General features: G+C 31.7%; 5 protein-coding genes across 5 annotated transcripts; 1 reads left to right on the top strand and 4 right to left on the bottom strand.

The window, feature by feature from the left end:
* Positions 1-375: 375 nt before the first annotated feature.
* LOC124916311 (WAT1-related protein At2g39510-like) lies at positions 376-1,933 on the bottom strand. Its single transcript, XM_047457036.1, has 6 exons — positions 1,746-1,933; positions 1,408-1,524; positions 1,091-1,319; positions 938-1,012; positions 637-788; positions 376-538 (listed from the first exon to the last, which is right to left on the bottom strand). Exons 1-6 carry the CDS (start codon positions 1,931-1,933, stop codon positions 376-378), a joined length of 924 nt encoding a protein of 307 aa, XP_047312992.1.
* A 621-nt stretch (positions 1,934-2,554) lies between these two features.
* Positions 2,555-5,280, bottom strand: LOC124914886 (vacuolar protein sorting-associated protein 20 homolog 2-like). The gene is made up of 6 exons (XM_047455508.1): positions 4,851-5,280; positions 4,002-4,154; positions 3,695-3,847; positions 3,484-3,567; positions 2,908-3,043; positions 2,555-2,820 (listed from the first exon to the last, which is right to left on the bottom strand). The coding sequence occupies exons 1-6, from the start codon at positions 4,950-4,952 to the stop codon at positions 2,795-2,797; spliced, it is 654 nt and encodes a 217-aa protein (XP_047311464.1). The 5' UTR covers positions 4,953-5,280; the 3' UTR covers positions 2,555-2,794.
* A 382-nt stretch (positions 5,281-5,662) lies between these two features.
* Positions 5,663-10,597, bottom strand: LOC124915560. The gene is made up of 10 exons (XM_047456309.1): positions 10,034-10,597; positions 9,849-9,946; positions 9,714-9,759; positions 9,436-9,518; positions 9,252-9,316; positions 7,999-8,060; positions 7,054-7,113; positions 6,423-6,455; positions 5,993-6,058; positions 5,663-5,913 (listed from the first exon to the last, which is right to left on the bottom strand). The coding sequence occupies exons 1-10, from the start codon at positions 10,466-10,468 to the stop codon at positions 5,869-5,871; spliced, it is 993 nt and encodes a 330-aa protein (XP_047312265.1). The 5' UTR covers positions 10,469-10,597; the 3' UTR covers positions 5,663-5,868.
* Positions 10,598-12,418: 1,821 nt separating this feature from the next.
* Positions 12,419-16,056, top strand: LOC124914534 (protein disulfide-isomerase-like). Its single transcript, XM_047455110.1, has 11 exons — positions 12,419-12,666; positions 13,581-13,611; positions 13,719-14,006; positions 14,087-14,275; positions 14,378-14,503; positions 14,593-14,730; positions 14,831-14,950; positions 15,037-15,154; positions 15,333-15,445; positions 15,533-15,761; positions 15,845-16,056. The coding sequence occupies exons 1-10, from the start codon at positions 12,500-12,502 to the stop codon at positions 15,749-15,751; spliced, it is 1,509 nt and encodes a 502-aa protein (XP_047311066.1). The 5' UTR covers positions 12,419-12,499; the 3' UTR covers positions 15,752-15,761; positions 15,845-16,056.
* Positions 16,057-16,438: 382 nt separating this feature from the next.
* LOC124914929 (cyclin-dependent kinase E-1) lies at positions 16,439-22,971 on the bottom strand. The gene is made up of 15 exons (XM_047455563.1): positions 22,583-22,971; positions 21,915-22,025; positions 21,300-21,403; positions 21,171-21,213; positions 20,981-21,079; positions 20,573-20,642; positions 20,352-20,446; positions 20,203-20,236; positions 20,049-20,133; positions 19,859-19,936; positions 19,510-19,557; positions 18,258-18,290; positions 17,926-18,037; positions 16,796-17,002; positions 16,439-16,698 (listed from the first exon to the last, which is right to left on the bottom strand). The coding sequence occupies exons 1-15, from the start codon at positions 22,823-22,825 to the stop codon at positions 16,636-16,638; spliced, it is 1,425 nt and encodes a 474-aa protein (XP_047311519.1). The 5' UTR covers positions 22,826-22,971; the 3' UTR covers positions 16,439-16,635.
* Between the last annotated feature and the right edge of the window lie 1,618 nt (positions 22,972-24,589).

Raw genomic sequence — 24,589 nt, forward strand, 5'->3', positions numbered from 1 at the left:
AGTTATTTTAATGAAGTGAATAAAATGTGAAATGAGAGTTTTTTATTTTAATAAATTATTCGTGATTTATTAAAAAAATTAAACATTGAATACATATTATTATTATTTTTATTAAATATATTTTATTTATATTTTTATTCATGGTGTAATGGCACACTATAATCTTTAAAGTTAATTAATAATGATAACATCCCTTTAGAACTTATCAGACAACATTTATTGAGATTATAAATAAAATACAAGGACTTTAAGGACTTTATTTTTATTGTTTTAATACATACTAATTAGTAGGGCAAGGATTCCTAATTAATTATTTTGCTAAAAACATCCATAAATACATGTATTATACTATATGTACATGAGTATTACTATAAACTATAAAGTATGAACTACACTTTCCATTTCTTGCTCTTCATGTCCCTGTTCTTCTTCTGGTCGCTGCGGTGAAATTTCTTCTTCTGGTCGCTGCGGTTGAATTCCACTTTTCCCCCAAAGGAGAGTGAACAAACCCGTAACAATGAAAAATGTACCTATTAGACTGATTAGAAAAGAGCAGTTAGGATTACACTATACAAAATATTTGTTGTTTCTGAATAAAATTTCATTAAAAAGAAATCAATTGAAATAATTTAAAACCTTCCAACATGAATGCTTTCACCAAGTGCGATGAAACCAATAACCATCACAAGAACCATGGATGTTGGGCTAAAGGCGGCTACAAAAACCGGGCCCTTTATTTGTGTCAACGCACTTATAATATATGCAATTACTCCCGAAACAATTACTCCCTAGAATTTGCAGTAACAATAAAGTTAATACTTTTTTTCGCTTAAACTACCTTATATTGACAAAAAAAAAAAATTACAAATATTACTTACTGTGTAGACATATGCCAAAAAAATGACATCCCACCCGATCATCCAAGAGCAACTCCAACATTCATAATTGCTCCCAAGAATGAGATTAACGATATTATTGCCAGAGGAGATGGATACTCCACGAGGACATTACCCTGGAAGGAAACAACCGACTCACCGAAGTTAAGACCAAAACAAAATTGGATTAAACAATCATAAGAAAAAAGATATACCAAGGTAACACAATAAACAACATAAGAGACATTCGCGATGATGACAAACACGGGCCCTTCAATCCAATTCTCTGTAAATCCTTCATGGGTAGTTGATGATTGAGATTTGGAAGAGACAGCAATAGCTGGTCCATTGTAAAGACAAATGAGAATAGCACCCCCAGCTGCAATCACTGTTCCTAATAACTTTGCTTGGCTGCGCCTCTCTTTGAAATTCACTTTCTCCATTCTATTCCATTCAAATTTGTTTAAAATGATTGAAATATATATCCCTTAAAAACCATTATTACATAAACATTTTAATAATAATTATATACCCAAAACTCCATGCTAGAAGAAATATGAGTGATGGAGTGACACCAGAAAGACATGTTGAGAAACTAGCTGGTGTCATCTTTGAACCAGCATAAAGGATGTTTTGGTCTATTACAGGTCTGCACCATAAATTTTTAAAAAAAAATTCAGAAATTTAATATAAAAGTTAAAGAATATTGATGATTACAATTCTTACTCGAGAATAGTTAGCATTAGAATTTTCCACATCACATTCCTACTCATTCTGGGTAGTGAATTTCTGTCAAATATAATAGATTTTAAATTAATTTAAAAGTATTTAAAATGATTAATAAATTATTAATAGAAAAATAATTAATACCTTTTGAAATATAGTAAAGGGATCAAGAATGCTGAAGCTATTATATTTCTATAAAGGGCAAAAACTGCAAATTGCATCCCTTTATTCAATGCTGCTTTGGTAATTAAGGAATTTGCTGCAGATAAAACTTGAACAAGAATCACTCCTGCCCATGGTATCAGAGCTTGTAATCCCGCAAATGACCTCATAACTGCTTCTTGATTACCACTGTATTTTTACCCTTGTATAGAAGATTGGACAATTTCAATTGAAGTAGAATTAATGAAAGTAAAATGGTTTATTTTGATTGTATTTAGAAAGTTCTCAGACTTGTCCATTTATATTATTATTGTTGCAAAGAATAATTAATAAATCTGTTAATATATTTTTATTGATTTCTTCTCATGACCAATAATTAATTATCCTCATGATAATTAATTAATTATTACATGACATAATAGATTCTCATAAAATCAAGTAAATCTTATATTCACCATAAATAAAACATAGTTAAATGGTAATAGATTTCTTTGATTTTTTATGTAAAAGAAAAATAACTAACATATTTTTTTTGTATTTTTCAGAAAATAAAAAATAACTAGCTTAATATGTTCTTAAAACATAATACCTCAAATTCAAGAGCTTCTAAATTATAATTTACATTCTTGATAACTCAAAATGTAAGAGCAGTATCAAAAAAAACAAAAATCCTTCATAAATTAAAAAAAAAAAAAATCTTAGAATAAATAACTTTTGACATTAAAATATAACTAATTTGAATTAAAATGCTTAACATTTATAATTTAGTATTTGAATTTGAATTTGCTCCATAACAAAATTAAAGAGCTCATATATATATATATATAACAAAGAACATAATATACCTTGTAAACACAAACAGATAAACAAACCACTATACACAATTTTGATGAACCAAATTGAGGAAAAAGAAATAAAATAGAAGAAAAATAAACTAAAATTTCCAGCAAATTGTTTACTCTCTTTCAATTAGACAAGGAATATTAATGTTCCACAGAAAACATAAAGAGTTGTTACTTCTTCTTCTTCAATTAGGCAGCCAAAGGTTCTTCCAACACTGCAAGTTCCATTGAACAAATTCAGATCATCGCCAAAGGATTAAACATTAACATGTCTTTGAGAGAAAGAGAGAAGAAAGACAGACCTTTCTTCTTTGGTACAGCTTCTGAAGCAACGGGTGCCTTAGTTGGCACATCAGGAAGGTCCAAAGTTTCAACTTCTTCTTCCTCTTTAGCAGGCAGAGTTGTTTGAGGAACCTCTGGAAGATCATTTATTGCCATCTGAGCCCAAAATTAAGAAGAACCAATAATGATGAAAAAAATTGAGATGTTGTTGTAAGAGACAATAGTTTTTTTTCAACTTTTAGCTTCATTCAAGGGGAATAACAAATCAATCAATTGGCACCATCTTCTTAGTTTAACATGTTATCCAAATTTTCTTTTGGTACTATTTGTAAGAGTTTTGAGTTTAACTTCATTGAAATGGAATTACAGCAAGAACAACAATGGTTATTGGCTTTTTGGCTTCGAGCAAGAAAAAAAAAATTCTTGTAATCTCTTATTTTAATGTGATGTTTTGAGTTATATTCAATGTCATTTGCTATAGATTTTTAAGAATACTAATTAAGGAAGAGACAAATCCAAAGGAAGAGAGTTTCAGAGAGATTTGTCTATAAAAGAGAGCATGTGAATCCTATGAAAGTAGGAGAAAAAGTTCATACCTGAGCTTCCAAGTTGTCAAATTCAGCTAGAACCTCTTCTTCATCCTCGGCAGTTAGCTTCTCACCCAAAATAGCATTCATTTCCTGCAAGAAGACATCAATATGAAGAGAAGTTGGTTTTAATATGGTCATCTTAAGTATATCAAAAGACATAGATTTGGAATTACAAAAAAAAGGTGATTTTGCAATCTCTTTATAAATGGGTACTTACATCTTGGTATGCTTTTGCTTCTTCAGTGTCATCCATCAGTTTCTGAACATCCTCCAACTTAACCTCACTTTGGATTGCTTTCATTGCACTACTTCCAGCTTTCAAACTCTCAAATACAGCTTTTTGCTTGTTTGCAAGTTCAATATCTGCCAACTAAATAATAAAAATGGTTTAAAAGATACATACTCATGTAATAACTTGTATTGAACTGTTTTTTTGATGGGTTTTCACCATCTTCTTGTGCACTCCACAAAAATTTGGATTAATGAAATAGGTTTCATCGTTTCAAAAAACATAAAATACATACTTGCTGCTCAACATTAATAAGCCAGGCGTCGATTTTCTTCAACAATTCCTCCTGCACCTTTTTCTTTTTCAATGCCAACAGTGCCCTATCTTTCTTCTTTTCGCGAAGCAAGTCTCTTGCAGCCTGTTTTTCAGCCTCAATCACAGTATCAAGCTGAAATAAAAAGGATACTGGTTTCTGAGTAACTGTAATAGTGATTTTCTGTATTCTATAAGATGCGTTGTGACAGCAACTTGGCCAGTATTGGCCAGATAATCCATTTAAAAAAGCAACTGAAGTAAACTTATGCATCTTACAATTGAAATGTCAAACATGCAAAAAAAACAAAGCAACTGAAGTGAACTTGATCTTGACCCTGCTAACAATTCAAACATTGGTGTCTTTTTTAGGTGTATCTGGTTTGAATATGGTCCGGGTTAAATTCGTATACACCTCATTATGTCTCATCCTCATCCATGAAATGGATTGATCAGCTTTTGAAGTAGCTTGCAAGAGTTTACATCTATGAAGTTCATATTCATAGTTGGTTATAAGCCCTGCTAACATGTATATTTGGCTGCCATAAGTTGCAAAATATGGAAAAATTGACCAGTTTTGGTAAGACAGTTATTGTTTCGAATCATAAGCGGGACATATCATTCTAACCTAACATTCAACCTTACAAACTACTACCACACAAAACCAAAGGCATGTGTTAGTTTAATTAGCATATTCCAACATCATGATTAACACTTAAACAAAGTAGTGGGGACATCGATCTTCAGAATTCAGATGAAGAAAACGAAATTCAGTTGAAAAATATGAAAAAAACAACAAAATTAGGTGAATCAGATCTACAGGAAACGTTACCTGGCGCTGATAGTCGGCGAGCTTACGTCTTTGGGTCTTGAGAGAAAGAATTGCTCTATCGACCTCCGTGATCTTGGGTTTCTTCACGAATATGTTACCCATTTATTTAATCACGAATTTCTCTACTGATTTATGGATGAGATGACTAATAGCGAAGCCCTAGGCGCAAGTCCCAGGTTAAAGATATCGCAGGTACCCGCCTCCTCCGATGATCTTTTAACTGAAGGATAAATTAAAAAATCAGAATAGATGAACCCCAAACGATAGTATTTGCTAGAATATCGAAGATTGTTAGGGTTAGGGTTTGGATTGAGAGGAATCTTAGTTGAATTTGACCCCCCAATAATGGGTTTTTTTGTTGCCCCCTGTTAAAGTGAGAAGAAGAAGAAGAAGAAGAGGGCCAACTTCAACCAAGATCGGATTTTTGGCTTTAGGCTGCACCTGATAAGTTGTTTCTTCTGTTTGAAATTTATTTAAGTTATAAATAAAGAAAATTCATAAATATCATTAGTTTTATAATTGTGTATAATTTTTAAAAAAATAATATTGATATATAATATATATTTTAACTATATAATTTTTCTCTTAAAAAAATAATTATATATTTAAAATTTTATTTTATTATTTACCAATAACTAAATAAAATAATTTATTGTTTACTTGTATAGAGTATATATATATATAATTATTAAGTTTATTTATTTCTCAATAAATGACTAAAATGTTATTTGAAGAGATAATTGATATTTTCCTTTGTAACATTGACAATTTGATTTTTTTTATTCCAATTTGTTTATTAAAATATATTCACCTAAAGAAAAAGGAGACCCACATCTGATATTTGATTAAATGTGAAAATAAAGTGATCTTAAATTTTGGTAATGTAAACAACAATATTGAACTTGGTAGTACAAGGAAGGAAAATAAGAACAAGACTGAAACTATACATGCATAGATGACCAACTAAAAAACTAGACTGAAAATAAGCATTACTCTCTGATGAAGCATTACTCATTGATCATCTTTTCCCTGATAAGGTATCCAGAAGGGCTGCTTCTTCTTCCTACAGAAGAAGATTCAAGTTCAACCAACCTACTGAGAACTAGATTAAACAAAAAAAAAACAAATAGCGGATCGCTTACCACCAAGGCATTGAATTCTGTCTCCTCATCTATCGCACCAACAACAGCCGGGTCCTCGAGTAGATCCTGCCCACCAAATGATCAATCAGCTCAAATAGTAATAATAAATTCCCTTTTTCATCAAACTTCTATTTCCAAATATAACCCCATATCAAACAAACCCAAAAAACCAAATACTTATGTCACTCACTCCCTACATAATTTGGTCAGTGAGGATCTGTAATTTGATTAATATAGGGCTTTCATTGTATTGATAATTTACTTTAGAATGGGTGATCAAGCTATAATATCTCTATATGAGTAGATCAGTCTACTTTTTCATGTCCTTCTGTTGGAAAAAATGTCAAGGCAATGGATAACATCAAACTGATAATTTACATTTCAGAAAAAAAAAATGATTTAAAATAATAATATCAAATTGATAGCTTACATCATCAGCAATTTGCAGTTGGCCACTCTGATCCTGTATCAAAAGAAAAATGAAAAAAAAACACCCTTAGCCATAATTTGTACCTAGCATTAGCAAAACTCAATCTCAAAAAATACACTATAGCAGAAGCAAATGCATCAAAATGGACACGAGTATTTGGTTTTCAGGTCATTTTGTGGCTCATAATGTAGGTTGTGATTCAAAGTATTAAAAATCCTGAAGCGTATCTTGCACTAGCTAGAAACTAGTTTTTTTTTTTGAAAAAGAGCTAGAAACTAGGTTGTCCAAGTTAAATGTGACAACTACTTCTTTGGATTCTCCTTTTTTTCATTTATCTTCTCAAACTATTTTACCCACTTTCAAATCAATGTGAATCTCAAGCATCATTTTTCTTCATCCCATGGATTTATCAGCAAGGAAGAAATTAAGGATATGCAAGAATCTGTTTTTTTTTTTAAATTGCAGATTGGTTAAGGATTTGCCAGCAATGTCTGGTGAGTGAACAAAGCTGTACAGTACAGATTCTCACTTGATCCAGAATAATGACCGTAGTTCCAAAAACTTACTGGTTATAATCAGAAAAGAAAAATTATTCAGAAAAACAAAATTATCCAGGAGGGCTGGTTCATACCTTCTTGACAACGAAGAGAAGGGGATCAGAAGGTGTATAAATCATATAATGGCTTCCATCCTGCAAGTGAATTTTACTAGTTAATGGACTTCAAAGTCACTTTTGTTCTAACATTAGAATGAAATGAATATCAAATACCTAATTTACATCAATGAAAAAACGACATCAACCATATAACTATATTCACAACCATTACCTCTACAAGAAACAGTACCAAACATAATGATATTGGTAGAGACACAATGCATTAAAAAAATCGACATTTGACATTCTCTGATCATTATAAAAAGCTATAGACTTCACCAATGTTCAAGAAACTGGTTGTGTAATAATAATGTGGGTCTGATGAGTGTAATGAACTGAATATCATTTTCCCATCTTAAGACATGGATGGAAATTACCTCCATTAGCATCAAAAGGTAGGACAAAATTTTATTCATTTTGACAAAGAAATCTTCAAAACAAGGATGGTTTTACAATAATTGAATTCAGCTACAAATATGAATTGATGAAATATAATACTTTTTTTTCACATTAAATCCACATCTTGTATGGCATTCTACAGAAAACCATAAATGTTTCCTTGAATATGTCCAAAAGGATGATTATAAAAGTTGCTAGGACTTAACTAAGACTAATGGTAAGGTTAATTTCAAGAATGACTATAATGGCAACATCCTACTAATCGTAATCCTTTAAGAAAGGTTGAATGTTTTTCTCCTCCACCCCCGGCAGTGGTACTTAGGGAATATTTTATTTTATTTTAGGAGTATAAAAGGTTAAATAATCAAGTTGGAGTATAGACATTCAACTGCACTGTAACTTGTTAGGATATCAGCATTTAAGGTATCAACATATATCCATTGCATCTCCAATGTGAAAATCACAGTGTATGGAATACGCACGATCTCTGCAAGCAGATGAGAATAGATCTCAAAACCTTACCATATGGAAGCATGTAATCTCTATGCCTTCAGTTGGCAAGCCATCCACATCTTGACCATCATCTATACAAGATCAATAAAAACATCAGTGACTGTCAGAGTAGAAAACACAAGTATTAACTATTAATAATGCAGATAGCTGCTCTGCACAGGAAAAGTACTTCTTTAATTAGGTGTCAAAGGCTCATCTTTTGTTAGCAGACATGAGATATAAAAAGCATTAATCTTTGAGACACATCATCTATAACACAAGAGTACAATTTGGACCAATCTACTCACTTAACAACTTCGGTATCTTTCTGTTAGAGTTCAAACTCTAGGGCTTAAAAAATCCAAGAAAAGGGGGTGAAAACCAAGAGTGGAAATTTGAGACGAATGTAGAACCTTTCATAAACGATAACAGATGATTATATTGCTAATACGAATGATAATTGTCCTAACCAACTAAATAAATAAGTAACAATAATTAAATATAATAAACTAATAATTTTAATTTGATGGACATGTTTCTTCATTTAGAACCCTAATTTCCGTTCTGTTTCACTTTCATGGCACAAAATTTCTAACATGTTTCACTGCACCGAAATGAACAGACTTCATTAATATATAAAGCATTTTACAAGATAAACTGAGGAAACTAAAATTAGATCCCTTAGAATGCCAAATCATCGAAGAAGCAAGAACAAAGATCTTCACCAATATAATACTATATTATATTCTTCAAAGCTATTTGACAACCAAAAGATAGTAAATGTCAGTAGAAAAATGGTCAAAATTTCATATTCGTCAAATTATTGATGTCCTAAACCAGTCCCTATTAAACTCGTCTCTACCAATATCCAAACTTTGTCCATGTCTCCTACAAAGACTTGCATAAATTCACTCTTTACTTCTGAAGTATCTTCATTCATCATGTAGGACAATCTTTGAAGTCTTGACCATATACAGAGGAGACCATGTCCTCTCCACTCAATGCACCATAACTCGGTGTTCAATTTAGCAATACTCTCAGACCAATAACAAGCCAGTTTCAATGAGAATAATGTGAATGAGCAGTTTAGTTGACAGGAAAGATGATGCAGGAAAATCATAATAGAAAGATCCCTGATCGCTACTTTTTTTCAAATATGATCAACTAATACACATTTTATGTCGAACAATGGAAAGACACTTTTTTTCTAAAAATTGTAGGCTGTAAATAAAAACAGTTCAATATCTTTTTCAATGATTTTAGTATTCTAAAAAGATGATTACCTGTATGGAATTCAAATATATCATCCTCAGTATAGCAAAACCCACCCCTTGCTGTATAACAAAATCTGTTTCAAAAAAAGGCACAAGAGAAGCTGTTTTAGCTCGTACTACATAAAATACATGACAGAAACAAAGGTTTGACAAAGAAAATAAATCTAGATTCAATGAAGAGTCATCGCCATACCCACTATGTACCAAATGCATGTGAATCTTGGCAAGTGCGTACGCAGCTGTGGGAAGAATAGCTTCAACTTCTTCATCACTAATCTAAAGTGAATCATGCAGAGAATTCAAACCAACAATTAGAAAGCAATGTGCATATAAAATTTCAGACAATTTCAAACAAGCCTCCCTTTTAACAAAGCCCTCTCTATTGCCAATTTGAGGCCGAGTTTCACAATTAAATAAAGAGAAATGAACAGAGGTAGATTCCACATAGATTAAGTTCAGTGAGTAACATACAGCTGACCATCCTTCAACGTTCTTGCTCTTCAGAATTTGAACAGGCCTGCGTTTACACCAAACTTAGCATTAGATTTTTGTTGCAATTGAATATATTTTGGGAGACCACCCAAAAACGCGATAATCCTTCCTTACGTATCAACAGGGCAAAGCAGCATACACTCATCCTCTCCTGAACTTCTAAACACCCTTCTGACAGAGCACTCCAGTGGGAAGTTATTACTGGGATCTATCTGTGGACCATTGTAACCAAAAATTAACATCAATAAGAAAGCTATATATAGTAGCTACTACGTAAGCAAAGCGAAAGAGAAAGATACCAAAGTTACGATTCGTTTGTTGGAAGCTATGAGAACCTTCCCTTGTTCATCCACAACAAAACCAGCTGGGGGTTTAGGAAGCGGCAACGGTTGGTAACGAACCCCGGAACGTACAATATCATGTTCATCCAATTCATCACCGAAAACGTCGCCCTCGTCTTCAATTTCTTCATCTACACTCCATTTTTTCGAAAACCCACCGCGGTCGTCTCCCTTTTTCTTCTTTTTGTTGGTGGCAGTGGATGAGTTCTTCTTTGTCGACCCGCTCTGTTGCTTGGCTGCTCGGCAGAGAGATGAGCTATGGGTTTTGGGGCAAGAAATCGAGATTGAAGTAAAAGAGAAAGATTGGCTCAAATGGGTCCTGAAATGTGTGAGGATAGTGGAAGCAGCGCTTGAAGGGGGATTTCGAGCAGAGAAAATGGAAGATGAAGCCATTTTGGCGGTGGGTATCAGTTGATTTGATTATTCCCGCTGTTCTTGCCTTGGGTTTCTGCTCATCCGATTTCTCAGCAAAACAGGGGAAGATATTTTCACTTCTTTTAGCGGTTTCTCGAGAGGTTTTCTGATGATAAAACACTTGTCAGACAGACAAAAGCCCTTCTGACATTATTATTATTATTATTTATTTTTTTATTTTTTTTTTTTATTATTTTTTTTTTTGGCTAAAATCAATTTTCTTAAATTTACTTTATACATTATTATATTTTTTTATTATTAAATATACAGTTCAAAATTATTTGCATAATTTAATTTATAAATATTTAAGAATATAAATTTTAAAATTCATGTGAAAACAAATAAATACAAGGGCTTGTTCTCTTTGAGTTTTTTTAAAAACTCAACTCAAATTAATTTTTCAATTAATCACTTCTCAACAATCACATCACTCATTTTATTAACCAAAATATCAAAATACCCTCTATTTTAAATTATTATTTATTATTTTATTTATATATATCAATACCATTTAAGTTTTTTTACCAAAAATAATCATCACCTCCTCAAAATCATTATCAATCATTATTTTTTTCTCCCTCTAGGTTTTTTAAATAACCCCAATCCAAACAAGGCCCAAGTTGTCAATTGGCATACGCTTCTTTCAATTTTCATTTTCAAGACCTTGTTTGATATATGGTTATTTGATTTGTTTTTGAAAATGTTCAGTAAATTATTAAAAATTACAATGACTTAAGTACAAGGAAACTAGGTATGTCATTAGAAAAATGAAAATCAATAGATAAAAGAACAATGAGCTCTAAAATGGATTTTTAGTTTTTCATATAATCTCATAATAACACTTTAGATGATATAAACAGCTCAAATACAATTAAAGTATTTTCAGGCAAATAATTATAAAAAACAATAAAAATATTAAGCCAAGATTCAAATTTTATATTTAACATCTTAATTCAAATCTAAAAAAAAATTAAAAAAAAATACATAGAGAAAAACTCAGTGTCTACTAATAATAAATGACCTAGTAAATTTAATTTTATATTTTTAGTGTATCTATCAAAATTTCATATCAAATAATTATTAACTAAGTAATATAATTCATTAAGTTAATTTCAGTGTCAGAAATTATTTCTAAAAAAATTAAATGTTACTAATTTTTTTTTACTTAAAAGTTAAAATGTCATGCATTAAAAATCATTATTCAACCTAATATTAGTTTTCTACATTATATAAATATTAATATAAAAAAGTTAAGGTGATCCACTCCTAATACATCTTAACAAAGTAATTAATTCAAAATCCTATTTATGTAGATACATTATTATTATTATTATTATTATTATTATTTCATTTTCTTATGAAGATGAATGAAAATAACTATGAACCAGTAAATAAAATATAAAATAGGCTCTACTAAGAATAAAAAATAGCCTCAATAATTCATCTTGCATTCATTTTTGCATTGACCTACTTTATAGTTTATAGCAATTAAACCAATATTGAATTGGGGATTACTAATTTACTATATAGTTGACCACATTAGATTCAATCTTACATCTAACGGATACATTTAATTACTTTTGTTTAAGGTCATTATTTAGTGTTAATCTCTATTAATCCCTAAACTAAAATTCTTTTTCATAAGTTAAATAAGTATAGAAATTAAAATGTTATGACTTAAGTGAGAGAAAATAAAAAAAGCAAATCTAGAATTAAACATTAAATGAAAGAGGTGTTATTTAAATAATCTAAAGTCTTTAATGATGATTAGTATATGAGGTCGCTACCCAATGGAATGGAGACACGTAAGCAAAAATACGTCGACGGGGATTCACGTGGCGGAATTGAGGTGAGTTAGAACAGTTTGTTGTCTCATTCACTTGGGATGGGGGGGTTTCTATTCTCTTTAATACCCGTGGGTTTTCTCTTGACTCTTCTTCATCCAAATTACAGACGACGACGACTTTAAGAAGACGATTGATCGGAGAACGGAGAAGAGAAGGTGCGGCGATGGTGTCTCGGTCCGGTATCTGCTTCTTCATCTTTGCAATTTCCATTTTCGTAAGTATTTCGTGTTCCGCTTCAGAACAAGAGCATGTTCTCACTCTTGAGCATTCAAACTTCACCGATACTCTCAGCAAACACGACTTCGTTGTCGTTGAGTTCTACGCTCCTTGGTATAATCTCTAATTTCACTTGTTATTTACCACCAGATCAAGCATTTACTTATATCAATTATCATCTGCATGTTTGTTTATTTCAATCAAGGACATGCCAATAACTGATTCGATTCGATTCAAGTCGATGTTCTTTAATTCATCTATGATGTATAACTAGTAATGTTCATATGGATAATCATCTTCATCTGCATCTGCATGGGGTCTAATTTTCATAACTTTGCTTTGTTTACACATAAAGTTCAGATCAAGCAAGATCCTTGCCAAACATAACAAATCAATTGTATATATCATCTATAAATCACTTAACCAGTATATATAGATAGTTTTTTTATTGCATGAGCTCGTTTATTTCATAGTTTAGTCAAAAGAGCTTATTTCCTAAATTAAGTATATATTTAAAATGGATAATAATTATCAGGGATCAATATTAATAGATCCATTGAATTAATCTCCATAAAGTTGCTTATATGGATAGAAATTGCACCTTTTTATCATAAAGAACCTGATATTATCTGTCCAGAGTGACTTTTACATTTATTTTGGCTAAATGTTTTCTGCTCATTTAGGAAATAAACAAGTCATTTTTGCTTCCACAGGAATTTCAAGATTCACATGCTATTTGTTTACTTTTCATAAACACTTGCATGCAATAACAGCAATTTCATTTATTTAGATTGGCTAGTGAGTTGCTGATTTTTATGTTTTCATATTTACCTTAAACATCATTTTCTTGAAGAAAAGACTGTGACTATAATGAATATATTTGTTGTAGTTGATTAGATTATAGATTCTTAATATGTATATAGCCATAGTAATTTGTCAGATACAAGAAAACATTAAAATTTAGATTAGATCTTGATCCGTTTTGTTTTAGTCCTTAAGTTTGATTGTTTTTGTTACTCTTATGACAGGTGTGGACATTGCAAGCAGCTTGCCCCAGAGGTGAATTACATGTTTCTGTTGAAGTATTAACAGAGATTTATCTTCTTGTCTAACTTAATAAATGCTATATCATAATCGGTGACATACAATTTGTTCCTTGTTTGTAGTACGAGAAAGCTGCATCTGTTTTGAGTAGTCATGATCCTCCAATTGTCCTCGCTAAAGTTGATGCAAATGAAGAAGCAAACAGAGAGCTTGCTACACAATTTCAAGTTCAGGGTTTCCCTACCTTAAAGATCTTTAGAAATGGAGGAAAGAACATTCAAGAATACAAAGGCCCTCGAGAAGCTGATGGTATAGTAGACTACTTGAAAAAACAAGTTGGTCCTGCTTCTTCTGAAATTAAATCTGCTGAAGACTCCGCCAGCAGAATTGATGAGAAAAAGATTTTTGTTGTGAGTAAACTTAACAAAAAAATCCAGATTTTAATTCATTTTCTTGTTCTGTTTCAGTAGCTAAAATGTTTACTTTTTAGGTGGGCATATTTCCTAAGTTCTCTGGAGAAGAGTTTGAGAACTTTACAGCTCTTTCTGAGAAGTTGCGATCTGATTATGATTTCGGCCACACTTTGGATGCTAAACTCATTCCTCAGGGTGAATCATCAGTCAATGGCCCCATCCTTAGGTTACTCAAACCATTTGATGAGAAATTTGTTGATTTCAAGGTATTGTAATCTGTTTCTGTCAGTTTAATTATTTGTTCATGCTTCCCTTAACCCCAAGTCCCTAACCTCTGTGATATTCGATGCATTTTCTTTTCTTTCCAGGATTTTGATGCAGAAGGTATGGAGAAATTTATTGAAGAATCTAGTCTGCCTACCGTGACTATCTTTAACAAAGACCCAGATAATCAACCTTTCCTAATGAAGTACTTTGAAAATCCTAATGCTAAGGTATACTCTAATTGAGCTGATTTTCTCAGATATATGTATAGTTTAGTTATTTCCATACATTTCCTAAAGAGTATGTGTTCAATATGTAGGCGATGTTAATTGTGGACTTCAAAAGCGATGCTTACAGTGGTTTAGAGTCAACATTCAAAGATGTTGCAGTGGCAAACAAAGGGAAAGGTGTAAGCTTCTTATTGGCTGATCTGGAAACAAGTAACGGTCTATTGCAGGTTATCTTTTCTTTTCATCTTATTAGATGTACTACATTATCAAAATGCATTTATCATAATCATAAAGACAGACAGCTAACCATTTTGTTTCCTTTGGCAGTATTTTGGACTAAATGGTGATCAGGCACCTCTAATATTCTTACAAAAGACTACCGGTGAGAAATTTTACAAGGCTCATTTGGAAGCTGACCATATTGCTCCATGGGTGAACGATTATCTGGTATTTGCTGCAACCTTCCAATGCTCTATTCCCCAAATGAATAACGTTTTCCAAGATTTCATTTTTTTTTGTCAAACTCGTTGCAGGAGGGTGCTTTGAAGCCATTCATTAAATCTGAGGCAATTCCAGAAGTAAACGATGAACCTGTGAAAGTAGTTGTTGCTAATAACCTCCAGGAACTTGTGCTAGGCTCAGAAAAAAATGGTTTGTATTTTTTTTATCCTTTGCCTGAAGTCTTACACAACTCACCCATAGATTAAGTGGTAAAAGTCTTGATAGATCAAGTTCGATTCTCACTTAAAACACATTGGTCTAAAAACAAAATATCTCAGACAACAGCTTAGTGATTAATCGTAAATAATTTATTTTTGTGTGTATGTAGTTCTACTAGAATTCTATGCACCATGGTGTGGACATTGCAAGCAATTAGCACCCATATTGGAGGAAGTTGCTGTCTCCTTTGAGAAAGATCCCAACATCGTTATTGCCAAACTGGTATAATTCTTCTTGAACACTATTTCTTATAAAAAAAAGATGATTTAGGTTGGTTTAAATAATAAATATGGATGATAAAATTGGTAGGATGCGACTGCCAACGACTATCCAACTGAGATATTTGAAGTTCAAGGGTACCCTACATTGTACTTTAGAACGTCAAAGGGGAGTCTAGTGTCATATGATGGAAACAGGACAAAGGAGGATATTATCGACTTCATTGTGAAGAATCGGGATACAATTGCCCAATCCGAAGAAGAATCCGCTAACGAGTCTGACCCATCCGAATTGAAAGATGAACTGTGATAAAAGAGAGGTTAGTGTAAATCTTGATGTTTAAGAATTATCTTCTTCTTCTGCTTGATGGCTGCCATTGATTTTTGATTAATAATTTTGCAGGTTACAAAGTTGATCATCGCAGGCGCTCTTTTTGTTTTGTTACCTTAGCCGAGTATTTATTTCCCACTATCCTGTCTTTGCAGCTCTTTGTTTTGTCGCGTTTTTTCTTTCTTGGAGAATATAGATAGATAGATGAATTAAGCAAATAATTATGTGTCCTTTGTTTTCAATTTTCCTGACTCTATCCAGTTTTTGAATAATATGCATTTTCATCAACTTTCTATTTTGACAGTTTTTTAATATGGTTGTGACTAAATAACAGTATTCAATAGGCTAACTAATTGGTATATAACCTTCATATTTGTGGTATTGATATAAGAGGGAAAATAATATCTTATTGAAAAGTACATCAGAATTATTTGAAAACTGATAAAATGATCCTCAAAAGAAGATTTATTTGAAAACAATTTAAATCTTATGTATTATCAAACTAAATGGGCTTTGATGAACCATATTGAAGAATTAATAAACTTTTTATGCAGTCACAACGTTATATGCGTTCATCTCAATTCCGTTGTGCATTTCTTTTTTAATAAAAGCTGATAAATATTTTAACGTTAAAAATGATTTAACTTAACTGAAAATGCAAGAGAATGAATACCACTTACCAAGCTAGTAAGTTCTCATATTTATAATAACAGAAAGGTTTTACTGTAATACATATCATGTATGTAGTTTCTATTATTACTATTTGGAGAAGAAGGATTTTAACAGTCAAACTCCATTAAAATGTGTAGTAAGAAAAAAATTGAAAATGGTTCGGGACGAAGACAATAATATATATATAGTACTTAAAATCGCCTTGATTTTGGTTGCGGAGGATATCCTGGCATTCCTTGTTCCTTTCTTCGCATCTAATCCAAATAAGAATCATAATTCATAACAAACTGTTTTATTATAAAAATATTCAAAATCTATGGCGACGAAACAAATAAAAAGAAGGAAAAAAACCTGCTGCTGCTGTTGAGGAGTAACACCGCGTTGCATAGGCATGTTGGGATTCATACCGCCACCCATCCCACTTTGTTGACCCATATTATTATTATAAGGTGGCATTCCTTGACCTTGCATTCTTTGCATACCTACCATATGTTGCATCGGTCGAGGTGCAGTTCTAGTTTGTACAGCATGAGAACCCGACACATTTCCAGATGACACCTGTCCCATTTTCATTCCATAACACAAATGTTAATTCAACAGATAGATTGATTTCTATTTTACTTAGTAACAATCAGTTATGGTTACTTCCTATAACTCTGAATTTCCTACTATGGAAGCAATTCATGAGAAGAGATAATATCCTTAAATGTGAAGAAAGTAGGCAGTTCAGTTTAGAAAGTAAGACTAGTATTAATAAATTAAAGCTTATTTTGACCTGCAGAACTAAACCCCAATTGGATGATGAACTCCGTCAATCTTGTATACTAGAGGAAGCTTGAAAAGAACCTATTGATAGAAAATCATGATGTTGGTTGAATTGAGACGGGGAAGCTCAAGCAAGAAGTGTTAACTTGAATTCACTCTTTAGGCTTTATTCAGGAGGAGGATTATTGAAGGAAGAATAATTTGATGTTTTAATTAATACGGATAGAGACAGAGAGGTATCCAACCCCTTAGCTCTCAACTATGTGTGTGGGAACTCGCAGGTAGCTAATAAAAGAAATAATTGGCTGTTTTATAGTTATCACATTTGTTACCAAAATACTAACTTATGGTTACTATTAGGCTGGAAATCAAGTAGCGGGAAAATAGCTAAATTAGGGTATAAATCGCCAATACTTTAAAAATCTCTATTGCTCATCTATATATTCTCTTTGTCATCTCCTTCTTAACCATTATGATTATGATTTGATCTTCTGGCGTCGGATTTCTCAAAACAAGTGTTCTTATCATTAATCTAAAAATATTACACACTTCATCAGCACCCATGTGTGTAAGCTACTAATATCCAATAGTCAATGTTTCTCTCTTGATTGTTGAATATTCACACAAGGCATATGAACTATAGGATATTACATCTGGAAGCTAATAACATAAGATGGAATTATGATCTTCACAAAAGTTCAAAATAAATAACATACCTGTTGAGAAGAAGATTGAAGGACACTTGTGCCTTCAAAGTCTGTTGTTGTATCCACTGGACGGACAGGATAATTGACAATTTTTTCTCCAGGTTGTATTGGGTGCAGGGAACTGAGAATTCATGTTTATATTGTCCAAGAAAATTGAGAAAATATAAAAAAATAAACTGAAGGAAAAGGTAGAAAAAGATGATTCCTCCTAATGTATTATAGATTAGGCACGTTCAAAAAAGGGAAAGAAAAAAACACTGAAGAAATTACTTTATGGAAAATGTAATACAGGATCATTAAACAGAAAGACAAAATATACAAGGGAATAGGATAATACATACTTTCGTCCATGAACAGGTTCGAGCTTGAAATACCTAAGAAAGACATGTTTCGTAAGTTCATGATAGGGTAGACAAACAAGCAATTTGACACAATCTTCATTTGAGATTGAAAAGAATAAAGAAAAGAGCTAAAATTTAAAAATAAAATAAAAAGAGAAGCTAAAACCAATCCAAATTGAACCAAAACCGATCTTTTTTCTTTTAAGAAAGGTCAACTTTCATTAACGGAAATAAAAAGGGGAACGCGAGGAACATTCTAATTACACAAAAAAAGAGCTAGAAATTACAGACAATTTTCGAGGAAACAAAATAGAGAAGAGTGACAGGGGTCTATTAAGATTTTCCTTTTCATTCCCGACTGAGAAATGGAGAAGGGGAGAAAAGTTCCTCCAGGCACTAGTGCAACTTTGTGTTCTTCTGACTAGAGGAATTCACTCAAAGTCCTTGAGCCTATATTTACTTGTGATAGCTTTGACCCAGAGGCTGTCCCCATTCCCTATTGGAATCTCCATACCATTTGCTATTTTTTGTGGTGTCCCACTTGATGCGAGAGGTCCTCATACTGCCCCAAAGGAAATTTTGCATCATCGTCTCAATCCTCTTAGCTGCAGCCGATAGAATGGGATAGACAACAAAGTTCTTTATTCTACCCTTTTTAAGAGTAACTTACACTAACAAAGTGCAAACCTTTGCTCCATCTACCGTCCATGGACTCTTAACTTCCCATGGCTCGCAGGGCTGCCTCCATAAGTTTGAGGCATTTGGTTTGTGGATTTAGGTCTGCGTGTTTCCATACACGCACACATGGCTGCCTCCATAAACATTCCGGAGAGTTAGAAATGGCATGGTTTTAGGATCTTAGGTTGTTAGGCAGGGTAAGGAGATTGAGGAAGGGAGGTCAGGGGTGGAACTCTCGCTCAGGTTCTCTCTCTCTCATAGTGTGTTAGATAAGTTATCCAAAATCGCATCTAATAATTGAAGTTGTTGACAACGATCTAAAAATTTTACAACAGTGAAAATAATAATATGGAATCCACTTGGGAATTGAAAAATAAATATTTGTGCACTGGTTTTTTTATCTTCCTCACTGGCAATGAACAAAATACTCAGTATGTTTCTCTGGTTCAGCTAAAGCATATCGAGCAAAGATAAAACATGTAGAAACAATCAAAATATTCAAAGTGCTTTAATGCAACGACTTATATGATCTAATGTAATGCAAAGTTGCATATAACAGATATAGATTTCATACTCATGGTCAAGAGCTTGTTGTGCAGTTAAACGCCTTTTAGGATCATATCTGCAGAAAAATATATACATTAGCCATGGACATAAACAAGGGGAGAATTTATAAGTATGGCTTAGAAAATAGAATACTGAGCGATAGTAAGCTACAACCCCAAGGAAACAAATATACTATGTGCTCTGTAAGTGGGAATGTGAAATTGGCGGTTATGTCACAAGAAAACAGGGGAATATAAAGTTAGGCAACTAAAGGTGCTTCTAAGATTAAACGAATAACCATAATTATTCCTTATCTCATCATTTATGAGAGAATTAGAACAATTGAATATAAAGTTAAACCAACTAGAGTTCCATACTCCAGCATCTTGGAAAGCAGATCAAATGCAGCTGACTTTGGAGACAGGTGCACAACACTGTGAAGTCCAGGACTCTCGCTGCAGATAACACATATATAGGGAAAAGTAATTAGGATGAATGAAAGATGAAACATCAACAGAAAGGACAAATGCTAGCAGACATAGTTACAGTCCAGAAGAAACATCGTACTATTTATGAGATTGAATATGTTGAACGTCTGCTTGCCAATGTGGATGATTCACTAATGTTGGCCACTTATCTGTTGTGGGATGACCTAGTACCACCATCAACAGAAGTTTAGAATGGAAAAAAATAGAAAAGATTGAGCAGACTAATTTCTTACCAAGGACTCGGAATATTTTGTCAAGTTGGTCAAGCTGCAAAAGTACCATTTACATGCATTATGAAAGACACAAAGAGGAGAATGCACAAAATATTTCAAAAATAAAGTTCATAAATAAAAGGTCAATAAAATCAGAGACATTCTATAACCTGAAAAGGATTTGGAATGGCTTTCACTTCTTGCCCTTGGAACAGTGGCTTCAATGTTAGAAGCTCAGCAAATATGCATCCTACAGCCCAAATATCTAATAGAAATTTTAAGTAAAACTATTCCCCTTAAAGAACGAATAGATACACACAAAAGTACACGAAACTGACAGGATGAATGGTGTATGCTAAAGAAAAATACATATTTAAACGCAAAAGGATACCAACAGCACTAGTATAGTGCTTTGCCCCAAGAAGCAACTCTGGTGCACGATACCAAATAGTCACAACCACCTACAGTAGTCAAAAGGTGCAAAAACATAATACTGCGTAAATAACAAAGAAATAAGCAGGGGTCCCAAAAGTTACTAACTTCCATTCTCTAACAATTTAATTAATCTTTTCCTCATTGAAAATCCACGCATAGTACATGGAGATAATTTAACTAATATAGTGACAATTTTGAAATTCCATTGAGATTTCTGCAAATTTATGGCATGGATCTAAAGTACCAACTAAACTTAACTAACATGTTAAAAGAGAAGTCATGTTTAGCTGTACTTCAATAAAAAAAAATATGAAATGACATGCTAAGGTCCTTAACAGTCATCCAATATCAGAAATAGCATTACCCCATTTTCGGATAATGGCTTCAAGGGACCTAGATAAATCCTTGCAAGTCCAAAATCAGCAATTTTTACTACTCCATGCTCTTCTCCCTCACCCATAACCTAGTTATTGAACAAAGTATGAGCACCTTTGGATATTGAAGATATATATTCCCATAACTTCAGAGGATGTTATTATTGATAAAAATCATACTAAGATATTTGACGGCTTCAGATCTCGATGTATGATCCAGTTGCTGCAGCAAAAGATGTAATCCACATAAGCACATACAGAGTTGTTGAAACTTTATCCAAAATTAGTGTTTAACAAAATACATCTTACCTGTGGAGATAGTTCAGCCCATTCAGTAGCTGCCAAAGCAATGACTTGACAGTATATGGATTGATCATTTGGCTAACCTTGTCCCTATGATGTCGAATTATTTCCTTCCATAATATGTACACAAACATTACTATTATTGCATAACAAATAATTAGATTCATCTTGCTTGGTCTTCCAAAACCATTAAAAAGTAGTGGTTTTAGTATTCAGAATAGGATTAAGAAATTGTTTATTTCCATTCTTTTGACTCATCTAAGGAATGGCTATACGACCCCTTCTAAAGATATTGTAGCCTTTAAAGGGACTGAGGGTAGAAAAGACTTTGTTTCGTTGACTTTACAGATTTTTAAGGCAGTAAATATAACCATGTAGAGTTTCTAAAATGCACCTCAGCATCATTGTTATTACAAATAAAAGCTCTAATCAATATTACTATTTCTAAGTTTTCCATGTTATGAAAAAAGTGATCATAACTTATTGAATGTCTACAAGGATAAACAGTTTACAAGGATTCTCATCTGAACCACATAAAGTCCAGGAAAAAGAGTTTCAGCTGAAACAGGTAGCTAGAACAGAAATATTCTTTATTAAGAAATAGCAATAATTTGTACTCACATAGAGATCATGCTCAGAATAATCAAAAGCCAGATAGAGTGACATGTCCATATGATTAATGTGCACATTTACAAGCTTCACCACATTCTCATGATTTATCTCTCGAAGCAACTGCATTATAAGACAACAAGATGCCATTATAATATGTAAATTGATTATACTCTCAAGTCCAATGTGATCCAAAATAGAACACCCATCTCATTATATGGCTGAATAAAACCTCTTAATACGTGACATGTTTCGATCTTATTGTTTTCATATTAAACACTTTTTTTTTCAGAACACTCTCAGGTAGATAGATAAGGTGGGAAACCTGCCCAACAAATAGTTGTCTCTGTTTTGAAATTATGCTTCTGATTCTGTCTAAACTTAGCCACTTTGCACCTCTATCAACCCTAACATTGACAACCAAAAAGCAAAATTATTGTCTTTACATTTCATTCCAAGCCAAAGAGAACTCATCAAATAAAAGGAAAAACTCAAATTTTGCAATGAAGGGTTGTTTTCTATGTTAAATAAAGTTTGAAAAATAGTTTCCCTTTCTCTCCCGTGAGTAATGAGTAATGGGTTCTCTCAATTCGACTTAAGAACTCATCCAATAATATTCAACAACCCAAACCCTTATAACAGAAGAAAACATAGATATCAAAAGAGAATAATAGATTAACCATGATTTCGCGGATAGCGGTAGGGGAAACACCGTCTCCATCCTTGGACTGCTTAAACTTTTTAATCGCGATACACTTGCTCCTATTGGACTTAATCCTCGCCAGAAAAACCAACCCGTAAGTGCCTTCTCCGATCTTCCCAATCAGATCGTACTGTTGCAGCCATTCGGGCTTATTACTGTTGCTGCCGCCGCCGCTGTTGCCTCTATTGCTAGAGCTAGAACCGATGTTGCCGTCTCCCATCTTTACCCTTCCCAATTCGCATTCACACAATCACTTGGAAGAGGAGGAAGAGATGTATTTATATTCAGTAGGATCAACACCAATTTATTGCAAAGGGATCAGCTTTTTCAAGCTTTCGTTCCGTTACCTAGTGTTCATAGAAGCGATATGGACTCACTAGTTTAAACTAATTTATAACATAAAATTTTGAATGATTTGTATTTATAATTGTTTTCAATTTATTTATTTTAAAAAATATATATAAAGAATTAATTAAAATTTAATTGAACACGCAGTTCATTAATTAGTAAATAATATAAAACAAAACTTATAAAATCAATATAAATAGTTAATGACCTAAATGAAATTTTATAATTAATTTACAATAAAAAAAATTCTCAATAAATTTTTTAATAATTATGTCATTGGTTAAGTGTTCAATTAATTGATAAACTCGTTTTTAGTTAAACAGAGCATTTAGGTTTAGGTAGAACAAGTTGAACTAGTAATAGTATTGCTCAAGAATATTAAATATTTTGAGCAATAGTTACAACTTACAATTATCATTACTCGAATGGTTGATAAAACGCCGAAAAAAAGTTTTGATATATATATAGATAAAATATTGAAAAACTCATGCAATTTATAAGAGGATGCCTGTACAAGGGTTTTCATATAAAAGATAAAATCAAAAAAGTTATTATTGAATATATTAAAATAATTCCAAATCCGATAATTTCGTCTTATTTGTTGTTAAAAGGTGACGAATACAGATTCGAGAAATAATCATCAACACAATCAAAGGGTATGAGTAATAAACGATCCGCGAATGGTTGAAACTATTATTCAGTTAACAAAAAATCAAGATAAAAAATTTAATTCAACTAAATAAGATATCGCACCTAACAAACTCAACACTAACTCAAATACATGAGTTTTCATTTTTTAAGGGCTAACAATAATAAGAAAAAGAGAAGAAAACATATTGTTTTTAATTTTATCTTTTGCTACTAATTAAAATAACATTATTTATTAAGATACACATAAAAAAATAAAGTATTATTATATTTAAATTAATGAAGTAAAATAATATATTCATGAATAAATTAATATTTGTAATAATGTAAAACAATATTAATAAATCATTATTATTTTACTATAAAATGATAACAGTAATAATATAATTTTGAGTGTCACTACTATTATTTGTTATGTAATTAGTTAATATTTAAGTTTAGAACAAATTATAAATATAAACTAATAACCCATAGTTATTAAAATATTATTCATAAAAGAAAATTTAAACATTAATGATAATTAAATAAATATAATAAAATGTACAAAAATATATATTACACTACAAAATCATGTCTTCATTTAGAATGTTTTAAGGGAGAATCGATCTTATTTTTTATTAAATTTATAATTTTTATTAAATAGTAAAATAATAATCTCTTTAATATAGCTGTAAAGAAATATAATTTAGAATGTTTTAAGGGAAAATCGATCTTATTTTTTATTAAATTTATAATTTTTATTAAATAATTAAATAATAATCTCTTTAATATAGCTGTAAATAAATTATATTTTTGGTATATAAATTGGATACTTTGACAAACAAAAATTGTCATCTAATGATTAAAAATATTAAAAAAAATATTTATTTATATTTATTTTATCCACCTTCATTAAATTCAATAATCATTAAATTCAATAACTATATTTTAACAAATATAAAAAAATTGTATGCATTTTTTTTTATCTTTTTCATTAATTTCATACTAA

Source organism: Impatiens glandulifera, chromosome 9 (genome assembly GCF_907164915.1).
Source record: "Impatiens glandulifera chromosome 9, dImpGla2.1, whole genome shotgun sequence".
NCBI classification, from domain to species: domain Eukaryota; kingdom Viridiplantae; phylum Streptophyta; class Magnoliopsida; order Ericales; family Balsaminaceae; genus Impatiens; species Impatiens glandulifera.

Excerpts from the sequence above, each read along its gene's own strand:
- LOC124916311 (XM_047457036.1), bottom strand. The coding sequence starts at position 1,933 with ATGAGGTCATTTGCGGGATTACAAGCTCTGATACCATGGGCAGGAGTG. Across the intron at positions 1,320-1,407 it reads CTTCTAGCATGGAGTTTTGG|AATGGAGAAAGTGAATTTCA; the intron begins GTATATAATTAT and ends TGAATGGAATAG. Across the intron at positions 1,013-1,090 it reads TTGTTTATTGTGTTACCTTG|GGTAATGTCCTCGTGGAGTA; the intron begins GTATATCTTTTT and ends GTTTCCTTCCAG.
- LOC124914886 (XM_047455508.1), bottom strand. The coding sequence starts at position 4,952 with ATGGGTAACATATTCGTGAAGAAACCCAAGATCACGGAGGTCGATAGA. Across the intron at positions 4,155-4,850 it reads TCGCCGACTATCAGCGCCAG|CTTGATACTGTGATTGAGGC; the intron begins GTAACGTTTCCT and ends TTTTTATTTCAG. Across the intron at positions 2,821-2,907 it reads AGCTGTACCAAAGAAGAAAG|TGTTGGAAGAACCTTTGGCT; the intron begins GTCTGTCTTTCT and ends TGGAACTTGCAG.
- LOC124915560 (XM_047456309.1), bottom strand. The coding sequence starts at position 10,468 with ATGGCTTCATCTTCCATTTTCTCTGCTCGAAATCCCCCTTCAAGCGCT. Across the intron at positions 9,317-9,435 it reads ATGCATTTGGTACATAGTGG|ATTTTGTTATACAGCAAGGG; the intron begins GTATGGCGATGA and ends TTTTTGAAACAG. Across the intron at positions 8,061-9,251 it reads TATATTTGAATTCCATACAG|ATGATGGTCAAGATGTGGAT; the intron begins GTAATCATCTTT and ends GATCTTGTATAG.
- LOC124914534 (XM_047455110.1), top strand. The coding sequence starts at position 12,500 with ATGGTGTCTCGGTCCGGTATCTGCTTCTTCATCTTTGCAATTTCCATT. Across the intron at positions 14,504-14,592 it reads TTGAAAATCCTAATGCTAAG|GCGATGTTAATTGTGGACTT; the intron begins GTATACTCTAAT and ends TTCAATATGTAG. Across the intron at positions 14,731-14,830 it reads CAAGTAACGGTCTATTGCAG|TATTTTGGACTAAATGGTGA; the intron begins GTTATCTTTTCT and ends TTCCTTTGGCAG.
- LOC124914929 (XM_047455563.1), bottom strand. The coding sequence starts at position 22,825 with ATGGGAGACGGCAACATCGGTTCTAGCTCTAGCAATAGAGGCAACAGC. Across the intron at positions 21,404-21,914 it reads ATTCTGAGCATGATCTCTAT|GAAATAATTCGACATCATAG; the intron begins GTGAGTACAAAT and ends ATATTATGGAAG. Across the intron at positions 19,558-19,858 it reads CTGCTTTCCAAGATGCTGGA|ATATGATCCTAAAAGGCGTT; the intron begins GTATGGAACTCT and ends ATTTTTCTGCAG.